The 12,174-nt window shown below is 52.2% G+C and overlaps 1 protein-coding gene across 1 annotated transcript; it reads right to left on the bottom strand.

Moving 5' to 3' along the window:
- Positions 1 to 223: 223 nt before the first annotated feature.
- Positions 224 to 9,213, bottom strand: LOC141951811 (thyrotropin-releasing hormone receptor-like). The gene is made up of 2 exons (XM_074888506.1): positions 8,428 to 9,213; positions 224 to 604 (listed from the first exon to the last, which is right to left on the bottom strand). The coding sequence occupies exons 1-2, from the start codon at positions 9,211 to 9,213 to the stop codon at positions 224 to 226; spliced, it is 1,167 nt and encodes a 388-aa protein (XP_074744607.1).
- Between the last annotated feature and the right edge of the window lie 2,961 nt (positions 9,214 to 12,174).

Genomic DNA, 12,174 nt, shown 5'->3' with positions numbered 1-12,174 from the left:
TGCTAAACATTGACCTGTGCCTAACACTTCACCAAACAAGAATAAATTAGCATTAAGGAAAAGCAAATTAATTTGCCTCTAACAATCTGTTTTGTTAAATGCCCTGGAGAGGTATTAAGTTAAGCTTCCTGCAATGCCAAAACAATTTCTGTTGGCGCTTTCCCAACACAGTGCATGCAGCCACATAGCTCCCACTGTCTGCGTTGTTTCAGGGTCCCAGGATTTATTTGGCAGGCTTGTTCTTCCTTGCAGGTGCAGGGAGACTGTTCAGATCTTCTTGTTCAGTAACATTGTGATCGGAGCTGTCATGAGAATAGTCCTTCATAGCAGTGTAGTACACTGGGGCGGTGTATGGCACAGGGTTCTCAGCGCCCTTCTCTTTGCACTTGCATAACTTCCTGAAGGCAGCCCTGAACTTCTGTGACATGAGGTTGTAGATGATGGGGTTGATGGCACTGTTCAGGTAGATGCACATGCGGCAGAAGAGGAGGAACCAGATGTTCAGGTATGGAGGGTCCATGAAGGAGTTCACCACCACCAGCGTGCGATAAGGCATCCACAGAAGGGCAAAGAGGACCACCACGACAGCCAGCATTTTGGTCACCTGGACAGTGGGGATATGCAAAAAGAGAAATAGTCATGTGATGCTAAACCTCCAGCAGAGCTTTCCCACCTGGAGAAACGGTGCAGACAGCTAATTCAGTCTACATATTGCTTCTATCTCTCTTTAAACATTCAAAATAGGCACCCAAACCATGGGGCTATTCCTCTGAATGCATTTTGTTCATTAAACAACCTTGCACAAATAAACCCCTTAAATGACAGGTTTTCACCTACCATTTGAAGAGCCTGTAAAGCTCTTTAGGGCAAGCATCCGCCAGCCTGGAAATGGGCTGGGATAATCATGGGAATTTCTGTACCACAAAGCAAATTCGAAAATCGCACATGGCAATAAACCAATGGGGAAAATAATTTGTGCAAAAGACGTCCTAACCTCTGGGGGTGCCAAACTCCCAAACTCAACTCTCTGCCTAGGATCTTCTGGTTTCCTATGCCAGCTATGCTGTTCCCAGGGATAGGCTCCTAGTACAGAGCAGCACTGAGAGCAGAGGAGACTGCCTGGAGTCTGACACAAATTCCTACTTGTGCTGATATGGGAGTTACTTAGCTAATTGGTATGGGTTATTTTAATTTGCAGCACACTAGGGAAGTACTACCTAACATATTAGGAACAAGAAGAAATTGAGAATTCAGAAGTGAGCAGTAATTTCCCTCAGCTCGACTCAAGCTCGTTTAAGAAAATGGGTTTTTGTACTGAAACTCCAGATCCTAATAATTTTGACAGCTATTTCTGGTAGGTGACAATCATTCTCCAGCAAATACTTACAGAATACACACGTCTCCAAGGAGGAAAGTATGAGTAAACACTGATGCCACACGCATATTAAGGCAGTTGTGCAATGACTCCAGTTCTCGACAGGGAAATAAGCACTTAGATCACATTCACAGTCTCTCAGCTTTTCTTGGAGTGTTTTTTTTTACTTAGTCACAAGCAACTACGCCTTCCTGTAATGCTTTGAGTAGAAATTGGGGGTGGTTGGTAGTGGCAACAAAGCTTTCCTTACAAGAAAGGGACTATTGTCAAACTGAGGCTGAAATAAAAGTGTTTTGCTGTGTGTGGTTTAATGGGAATGTGAGGACACTTCCCAGAATAAGATCTTGCAGTGATAACAGTGAGTGCTGAGGCTCTTGCTAAGACTGCAGCATGTTTGCTGCCACAGTTTACTGCCTTTTGGCAATAAGACATTGCCCAAATGAGAGATTGTACGAGATTTGTCAGTAAAAGGCAGCTTTGGAGCTTTTCAATGCCTTTTACAAGGGCTGGCTGGATGCAGAAGGGCAAGAGCTGTCTCACAAACCTCTGGTTTCAAGCCACCCTATCTAGTGTGCAACTGCTGGGGGCATAATCTGGTTCATAGAAATACTCCTGAACAGATAGGCTGGGAGTGGACAGCAGCTGCTTGGCACACAGTTGACCATGATCAAAATCTCTACGTACCAGCATGGTTGTAGCCGCTGCCTCCACCAAGGCTGGCAGGGCAGTTCAGGCTTGGCCACCCCTTGCCAAGGGAAAGAGCATCCTGACAGTAGCAGTGAGACAGTATCGCTGTCATCTGTACTGCAAGACCTGGGAGCAGATTGCTCCCAGATACCAGATCAGCCCAGGAAGGAGCAGATTTTGCTTCAACACCGTATGCCACATGAGCAGTGCATATGGATGGGACCTGTGTTCTAAGCATCTAAGCGAATAGACACGGCAGCGATGGAGCATTCAGCCAGCCTGCTGCCTTCCACAGACTCACTTCTCAGGTTTGCAGAGAGAATTGCTTTTGCCATATTTTTGATGAATCTGAGGTTTATTTTCCAAGAACCTGAATGAAGTTGATCTGAACAAAACTGTGCTAATAGCTGAACCTTACAGCAGAATGCAGCCATCTCCTCAGCTTAAGTGATCCTAAGTACCATTTCAGTCAGAATTTAATTCCCCCCTACTGAGCAGTTTATTCCTCCTGGGAGATGAGGGCAGGCTCTGTGCTTTTCCATCCCATGCAGAGATTGAACACGTCCCTGTCCTGCCTGGAAGGGTCCATGTTAAAGGGCTGTCTTGGGGGCAAGGTTGGTGGGAGTCTTTCCATCAACTTCAGCAGTCCTAGGCAGCAGGATTGCTGCAAGATCCCACACCTCTGCAGGTCCTCATTGAGACACAGGCACTCCTCACTCAGCAGTTGTCCCAGTTCCCAAGATGCAAAGTTACCCCTGCAGGGCTGGGTTGAATAAATCCCTGAGCTTTCATACACTTAGCTCTGCTCTCTGGCAGGTGTCCCTTATGGCCAGGAGGTTTCTGCATGGCTGAAATCTCTCCTTTAAAGCTAACACATTAATACGGCTCATGTGCTGTCTCCTGAGAGTGAAACATCTTTGGCTTTTCGACTGTTGTAACCCTGCCTTGTTTTACTGTTCAGAAACCCACAATGTTTGTGAAGAGTGATCTGAACTCTGCATCTGAGTGACAATGCCGGGGGACTGTATCCTAATAAGGCTGAAAAGTAAGCTCATTCTGGTCCTTTCTGAGACCAAAAGAAATGTAGTCTGGAAAAGAACCAGTGATTCATCTGCTTTTTAGCCATAACTGCCCCTGTTTTTTGGCTGGTTGTTATGGGAATGCAGGCAGTGCCTTCGAGTGCTCGCCTGGCTCCTGCCCAAGCAAGCCCCCAACACCTCCCTCCGGACCGCAGAAGACCACAGAGTGCTGTCATCCAAAGAGTGCTTCCTGCCACGCATCCTACAGCCCTGTGGAAAAGCTGTCTTTGTCCTGGGAGGTGAAGCCATCTGGAAACAGCACCATGAGGATATTACCTCCATCTCACTAAATGCCTTCAGTGCTCCCCGAGGGTGCTGCATCCAGACCACACGCTGGGACGGGCAGCCCTGCCCTGACCTTGCTGTAAGATTGAAATTTGCCTTTTAAAGCCAACCGTCCATACGGACTGTGTTCTCCTGGGTGCATCTTTAGCAAAGTTATGTCAACACAGGATGTCTCCTCTGGATAAAACCTAACGATCTATCCCAAACTCACTCTCACATCTCCACCGTGGGGAAAGAAATCTCCAGCATCGTCTGCATGCACAGCTGAAACCTGTCTCCATGCCTTTCCTCACTCTACCTTGCTGAGGCGACTGTAGCACACTTGAAGTGCTATGAACTTACTTCTGGTGCTCATGTGAAAAATGAACCTAATCAGCACTGAGGAGAGCTTGGGACATTTATCGCTAACTGGAGTAGTTCTGCATTATGGCCCCCAAAAAACAGCTGCACCCAAAAAAAGCAGAGTTTTGCTGTAGCCTCAAACCATCCCTCAGGGAAACACCAGCTCAGGGACAATTTTTCCGACAAGTGTTTTGCAACAACTCTGTTGTGCATAGTGTGTGCACACAACAGCTGTAAAGGAGCTATGGATAGAAGCAAGGCAAAAGTTTGTACACAGAAGGGGATGTTTTACTAGAACAACTGGTATTTAGCGGAAAGCCACTTTTGAGCACGTAAGCCAGTGTTGTTGCTGGGTGGCCGAGGATATCTGCTGTACAGACCCCTGACTACATCCTGGGTCCCTATGCCAAAGCTAAAGGGCAGCTCATCTTCCACCAGGCACCTCCATGGGCCAAGCCTGGTGTAACTCCCAGAGCAAGCCCACACTGAGTGTCATTCTCACTCCATACGAGGTGGTCAGCATCTTTCACCCCTACACAGCCCTTCCAACGCATCTCCTCTTGCAGCGCTGTGTCCAGCCTCTGCCCCTGTCCCTCCCCGAGGCCACAGACGCTTCTCCCCAGACAGTGTCACCCCTCCTTGTCCAGGCACCACCATCCTGAGCTGCAGCATCGTTTTTTAAGGGATCCACTCCCTCTAGTGGTCCCTCTCCGACAGGTGAAATACGTGCTTGGAGGTGGCTGGTGTTTGTACCTGTGGTGCTTTGCTTCTCTAGGTAATAAATACAGCAAAACCTCCCGCCTTGTGTTGTCCTGCTCTGGACATACGTGTTTTAGAGGCACCAGCGAGGGAACAGCAGCATCTTCATGCTCTGAAAAGCAAGCTGTGCAGCGCTGGGCCTGCGTAGGAGCACACAGTGAGAATTTAATTTCCAAACTCCGCATCTCCACAGCCAAACGCCCCCAACCATCCTGGCTCTTTAGAGGCAAGGGAGAAAAAAACAATAGCCCCTTTTGGTCAGGGGACTCTGGGCATGGGGCCTGGAAGAGCCACTTCCCCTCTGACCATAGAGGCCAGAGGAGGAGGAGGAGCATTGTGTGCCTGTACCCTTGGTGGGTGGTCAGCAGGACCACCTGAGCTACACACACCCAACACCCTCCCTCCCACCCCGCTCTGCTCTCCTGGCTGACAGATCCTCTGGGAGCCAAACTACCCTCACACCACTGGTCTGTGATGAGAATCTGGCAGATGCTTGTACACCATCACCCCAACAAACTCAAAGGTGTTTGCAGGGCTGGGGTCCAGGTTTGCCGCATCACTGGGACACAACCTGCTGTCTGCAGGGTCTTGTGAAGCTCTCGCTGCACATGTGAGGCCTGTCAGACAGCAACACTATTGCTGTTTTGGACCAAACTTGCAAGTGTGATTTCTAATGGTGTCTTTAGTGGTTTAGTCTATGTGACAATTGCATTTTAAAGAAGCTGCACCCTCGCTTCAGTTTTCCCCACTGGTAGCACATGCATCACTTCCACAGCCTCCTCATCACCCTGTCAGATTGGAGACCACCAGCATTGGTTATTAGAGCAGTTTCTGATGCTGTGTCCTCACTTCTGATGCTCAGGACAAGACCCTTTACCAAGGCCCCCCATGGAAGTTCCTGGTGACATTTTGAAGGGCTGCCAGCACTCCTCAGGAGAGCACGAGATGTTGATAGCATTACCTGTCAGGCTGCCCTTTCCACCCTGGCCACGGGTGATGCAAGGAAACTTATAAGCTTATGAGCTCCTCAGTCAGCATCAGCTATTGCAAAGAAGTATCCAGCGGTCTGAGTTGAGATCCATCTGTGTTTCTTCTTTTGGCAGGTTTCCTCTGGCTTTGAGGGCAGTGATGCCATGGCTATCAGAAAATCAGAGAGGAAACCTTTCTTCTGGTGAAGATGACACAGGACACTGGTGTCCAAGCTGTTCCCTTTTAGGGCTCGTACCTGCCCAATGCATGGGGGGAGTGGTTTGCCATTGATTTCCTTGGAGGTGAACCTCGCCTGGAGAAGAGCATCCAGGTCCCTTCTGTGCCTCTCTCGCACCTTTGCTAAAGCCAAGCTGGTGAGGTGTCTCATAGACCCAGGTGCTGGGGGTGCCGGGGGGGGCAGAGCCCCCCTGGAAACTGCCCTGCCCCTTCACATGGGCACATACACCTCTGTCTTGGTCACCCACATGTGCCACTGGGGGCCCCACTGGCCATGGGAATGCTCTCCTCTGCGCTCGCTTTTAAGCCCCTTCTATCCAGCATCTCCATCTGCCAGCTCTGCTGGCATGAATGGATTCAGCTACCTTTTTGATCACATTAAAATCCTTTTCTTAATGATTTGCCCATTCCTCAGCACTCAGCCCACACTTCCCCTCTGCTCTGTGCCCACCACCCCTCCGGGCTCCCGCATGTTGCAGCATCTCCCTGAAAATATCCTTCCTGCGGCCCTGGCTGCCCCTGCTCAGGGAGCCAAATTCCAGGCAGAATCCAGTGCTGACCCCTTGGGGTGTCCGGAGGCCTCTTTCCTCCCTGGGTGGTCAGGTTGTTGTTTTTCCCTCATAACTAGATACAGAATCATGACTCACTGCAGCTCCTGTTCCTCAATCCATTGCACCACCAGCAAAAACCTCTGGCTGGATTTCAGGCAGTGCTCAGGTAGATGCTCTGACAGCATCTGGATTCTTTATGCTCCAAGCACTCCTGTTCACACTGCCCAAAACTCTTGTCAAAATAGCTATGTGGTTTTACTTGGCTTTGGTGCACAGATAACTTATTTCTGCACCAAGCATCCAGCAGATCCCCTCAGCAATGAATCAAATGGTTAAAGTTGAACTCCCAGATCCTGGTTTTTCCCCCTCCGATTTTATGGACAGTCCCTATGTTTATATATAAAATGACACAATCATGTCCTATGTCACATCCAACTTGTGGAAGATGTTTATGGAAAAACCTGTATTGCAGCCACCCCTGGGGTGCAGCGCCGCATCCATTTGACAGCCACCAACCTGTGTGTCAACCACCCAGCCCACATGCCACTGGTGGCACAGCTGAGGTTTCTTCCTCCATCACTCTCAACATAGCTTGCTTTCAAGAGCTGCTGGTGTGAAATCAGGAGGAAGCATTCAACAAACCATAACTGGAAGCCCTGGGAAACTGCTTTACAATTTAAGAACTCAGTGCATCTTTATTCCTAATGATGCCAGCTCTGCGATGTCAGGCCAGCTAGGGGAAATCTTTACATGCTAAGATATTTCAGAAGGTAATGACGACCTCAAGAAAACTCCCAGTGTAACAGAAAAGCAAGCACAAGATGTTTCCAGGAGCTGGAGCACCCATCATGACTAATGGCCTCAGCCACTTGTCCTAATGATGCTGGAGCACGCTGTGTGCCGCTCCACAGCACAGCACCGCGGGGGGAGCAGCACAGCCCCTGCAGCGGCTGCTCTGGAAGGAAGGGGCCATCGACCCAGACCTTTAGGTACTGCCTTGTAGAGACCTCATTGCCGAACACCCTGCTCGAGGCTCCCACAGCAGCCAGTGGACCCTGGGAGAGCAGGCAAGTACTTTTGCAGAAGTCAAGACTTGCTTTAAACCTTTCTGTGCTGGAGCAAAAGGGAGAAAAAGCTGAACTGGAAAGACTTAGAAGTTCATGAAGAAATACACGTTCTCTGGGCTGTTTGCTTCCCCTCTGTGACTGAATTGTCTCTCCTGGGGAATGGAGGTTCCTGTGCAGTTCAGCAATAAGATACTGAGTTGGGAAAACAAGGACTTTAAGACAGGCTGAAGCCTATTTCAGGTTGTCTGGAAATCACTACTCCTGCTCACTCAAAATCAAAACAGAACTGGTGATTTCAGGGACTTAAGCCAGACTGCTAGGTTCAGCCCTTTCCTTTAAAATAGCCTATGGCTCTGCCTATGCAAAGTTTGACACCAGAATGGGATGGTCTCCTGAAAATGGCCAGCGAGCAGGCAAGAGTGTCCCATGTCCAGATGCTGACCTGTCCAAGGAGATGGGGCAAGAGACAGTAATTGTCCATGTGGACAGAGAAAGAGGAGGAACATGGGCAGGAGGTGGGAGGAGAAGTAGCTGGGGAGCGAGCAGGCAGCTGAATAACAGAGGAGTCACCGAGAGGCAAACACGCACTGTGACACCAAGGTGCCTTCCGCAGCTGCAGGGACCGGGGGCTGCAGCCCAGGGCTGGGCTCGAAGGGCAGGGGTTCATGCCAGCTCTCCCCTGACTTTGCTCCTCTAAATCTGGGGTCACCTGCCCAGGACCCTGCCTGGGAGGTGAGTCCCCATAATGTGACCCAGCACTCCCCTCCTCGGGGAGGCAATCAGTAATTAAATATGCAGCAAACACCCCTGCACTCCTGCCTCTCCCAAGAGATGCTGGAGCTCTGTCCTGGTCTGCCGAGCTCAGCGAATGCAGGGGAGGCCCATCTGTGCTGCCAGACCCCAACTCAGCTTGGAGGGGGGCTTCTGTGCAGCAAACCAACCCTCTCCACTCCCCCCACAAAGGGAAACAAAATATTGGGGGCCCCCATCCCCTGCCAGAATGTCCCTCAAAGCACTGAGGCCCCGACAGTGCTGCCTGCAGCCCAGCACGCCCCGGCCCGGTGGGGAGCCCCTACCTGCTTGCGGGAGCCCAGGGCCCCCTTGTTGCCCCGGCAGGAGAGCTTGAGGGAGCCACCCTGGTGCGTGGAGCCCAGGCAGGAGTGCTGCGGGGTGGTGGGCAGGGGGCTCATGAAGAGGATGCGGGCGATGAGGCCATAGAGGACAGTTGCCAGCCCCAAGGGGATGACATAGAAGACAGCAAAATCCAAAAAGTAAATGGGCATGTAAAGGCTTCTGGAGACCCGGTAGCCACAGCTGACCTGTGCCCCATCTGAGAAGGTGACCTGGGTCGTGTCCACCAGGAAGAACCACATGAGGCAATAGAGGGAGGTGAAGAGCCACAGCGAGGAGATGATGCGCTTGGCGCGGGACACGGTGCACAGGAGCTGCGCTTTGATGGCGTGGCAGATCGCGATGTAACGCTCCACCGTGAAGGCGGTGATGGACCAGGCAGAGATGTTGATGCCCAAGTACTGCAAATAGGTGATGCAGAGGCAGCCAGCGTAGCCGTACACCCAAGAAGCCACCACTTCCGAGATGTTGGGCAGCCCGGCCGCCAGCAGCACGATGAGGTCGGCCACCGCCAGGCTCACCAAGTAGCAGTTGGTGGGGGTCATCATGTGCTTGGTGCGCAGCACCACCAGCACCACCATCACGTTGCCCGCGATGCCCACTCCGCAGATGAGCAGCACCAGCAGGATGGTGACCACCTGCAGCTCCAGGGGCTGCCGGGGCATCCTGCCCAGGGTCTGGTTGCCGCTGCCGCCCAGCGCGGCTCCCGGGCTGGCCGAGCCGTTCTCCATCGGTCCCCAAAGCCTTCCCCGGCGGAGCTCCGCGCACCCTGCGGCGGGGAGCGGGGAGAGGGGGGGAGCCGGGAGCCGCGGCGCCCCGCTGCCCTCCGCGCCCCCTCCCCGCCCTCCCGCCCGCCCCGGCTCCTCCCTCCCCTTTTTTTCCACCATTCACCCCAAGTCTTGCAGCCGCCCGGCTCCTTACACCCACCTCCCCTGCAAAATTCCCCGCCGAGCCTCCGCCGGGAGGGGCGGAGAGCGGCCAGGAGAGCCCCCCCCCCCCACCAATCCCGGGAGCACCCAGGACCGTCTAGGACCTCCAGCACCTGGGACCCTCCAGGACCTCCCCCAGCCGCCGGGACCCTCGGGAACCACCGTGACCTCCCCAGGACCTCCCGCGACCCCCCAGGGCTCCCTCAGCCCCCGGGACCCCCCATTCACCTCCCGCCCGCATCCCGCACCTGCGCCCGGCGGGTCCTAGCGCACCGCTGAGGCGAAGAGGAGGAGGAAGGAGCCCAGGCAGAAGATGAGGGTGGCAGGCTGGAGACCCCGGGCGTGAAGAGGCGCAGGGGCTGAAAGCACCCCAGCAACGAGTGGGTCTACTCCAGGACCTGGGACTGTGGGTGCCTTGTGTCCCCAGCCGAGCCACAGGCTGCATACCGTGTCCCCCCGGGCAAGGGGAGCTGAGGATGAAGGGTCCTTCCTTCCTCATCCTCAGGAGGATGTCACCAGGGCGATCCCATGAAGACCCATGGCCTTTCCTGCTTCCTTTGGGCTGGGACAGACGAGATCCTTCCCTGGGGGTCATTAAATACGAGGTAGCGACATCCTTGTGTCATCTTTCCTGTCGCCACCCCTGTTCCAAACAAGCACATCAGTGTCACTCCTTTGAGGGGAGGCTCACCCAGTCCCCAGCGCTGGGAGATCCCGCGTATCTCCCCAACAATGAGGCTGCGATATCTGGTTTCTTCCTGATGGTCAGGTTGGGAGATCCGGTATCTACCCATTGGTCAGGCTGGGAGATTCAGTATCTACCTGGCAGTCAGCAGTAGCCAGAATTTGCTGCCAGCTCCATGCTTGCTCCTGACGTCTCCACAGCCTGTCGGAAAATGCATTTTCAAATTTAAAGAGCAATTTTGTTTGCAGAGATAAAGTGCCAAGGGTCCCCTAACCTGCGAAGTGGAGGAAAGGACACGGCAAAAGCTTGCTTCTTTATTAGATTAGATTTCAATTAGAAGCAGAGTTGCCTCATTAATCCCAGACACTGAGGCGCATATCCAAAATGTGAAGGATCGTCCTCATGCTGGGTGAGTCAAGTCCAGGGTTTCATGGGCAAATTTCTAAGCCTGGGCTGTCTGGGTGGATAAAATGCCTTTTGCCACAGCTCCATGCTCCCAGGGAGCAGCAGTCTGCCCCAAGCTCGCGCTTGCTGTGGCAAATAAATATTTTCCCCTTTCCTCCAGGAAGCCTTATGCCTCCATTTGGCTCCACAGAGGACAATCCTTGCAGTTTTTCACTCCCTCCCATGACATTTCATTCACCTTTGGTTATAAAGTTATAAAGGACAAATACTCTCTTTCCATTTGCTTTCCTTAGGGCTTTGCTTGCAGCCTGCACCAGGGCCAGCCCCGCAGCTCTGCCCTACAGCCCCAGGCTGGGGAGGCACAGCAGGTCCCATCCCTGACTTCCAGACCTCTCCAGGCTGCACTTTTGTCTAATTTTCCCACTTTTTAAAAGTGCATGCACTTTAAAATCCCCCTAGAGATTACAGCTGTTTAATGATACTGCATTCTTCTGTGGCTGCATTCATCTACTTGAGTTGGCTGTCACCTCTTCAGGAGTCAGGCAATGCCCCCTTTAGTCATCCCAACTGCCCGAATTCCCCTGCTTCTCTCTCTGCATCATCCTGCAACCTCTCATCGGGAGCTTGCGACCCGAGTGCTCCTGCTCGCAGCCGTTCCAGCATATGTTGCAGAAATACCCATCACCTACCTCTGCGTAAGGACCAGTCTGATGGCATCCATCACACACTTCTTTAAGAGGCTCGAGGAGCTGTCAGGCAAAAGGCACTACTGCAATTATCCGTACTAATCAGCATCGCTGTCCTCTGGTAAGAACACAGCCTGGTTATTACGAGTGCAGCATAACGGCTGTTTTATCCTGTGTCATTAGCAGAGCTGCAATACATTATCCCTCTCTGAAGTTGCCCCCAGTCCCACTGTTGCTCCCATCTGCCTTGGCCCTTCTCCAAGCTGAAAAAATATCCTATTCCTGCATACTGGTCATTGTGGTCAGCACGCAGTTATTTCAGCAGACGGTCAGTGCTGGCAGCTCTGAGGATCGTGGTGGTCAGAAACCAGCCTCCACTACTTTGTGGCACTTGAGTTAGTTGTGAAGCAGCACGTAACAGGACATAAATGAGTAATGACACGATTTAACCTTATTGCACGTGTTTGTGGGAAGGATGGGGAGTGTGGGCATGTGTATTTGCTCACAAAATTCAAGGGTTTGCATACTTCACTGCTCTGGAGTGACTCTAACATGGACAGGCTTCCAGCAGTTCATCAGGCTGCTGCTGTATCATAGTGATGCTGGGGGTCCTCCAGATGCAGACTGTGGCAAAGACAGCTGAGGCCTCAGAAATACAATCATTAATGCCTGCTTTTCATGAGTTTATGGAAAACAATATTTATTTCAAATGGGAGGAAAGGGAGGATCTTTCCCCAAATATCTGCCCTTCCTCTCCTATTCCCTTTCCTCCTTCACCTTACAGAGGATTTGGGATTCTCACTCCTGTAAATCCTGTCCTCCAACAACCGTATGGACTGGCTGGGAGCTGAAGGTGTTCACAGCATCTGCCCGAGGGAGAAGACCCTCCTGTCCCTGGGATATGGCCATACCTTGGCTGAAGCCGCCTTACCATGCCAGAGCACAATGTGACATTCCTGCTTGGGTTCATACCTGACAGGACACTGC

Source organism: Strix uralensis, chromosome 18 (assembly GCF_047716275.1).
Source record: "Strix uralensis isolate ZFMK-TIS-50842 chromosome 18, bStrUra1, whole genome shotgun sequence".
Taxonomy (NCBI): Eukaryota; Metazoa; Chordata; class Aves; order Strigiformes; family Strigidae; genus Strix; species Strix uralensis.
Note: the sequence above shows the minus strand (reverse complement) of the source record. Positions and strands in the feature narration are given on the sequence as shown.

Bases quoted from the DNA above. Each gene is read 5' to 3' on its own strand.
- LOC141951811 (XM_074888506.1), bottom strand. From the start codon at position 9,213: ATGGAGAACGGCTCGGCCAGCCCGGGAGCCGCGCTGGGCGGCAGCGGC. The intron at 605-8,427 runs GTAGGGGCTCCC...CCCACTGTCCAG, and splicing joins CCCTGGGCTCCCGCAAGCAG to GTGACCAAAATGCTGGCTGT.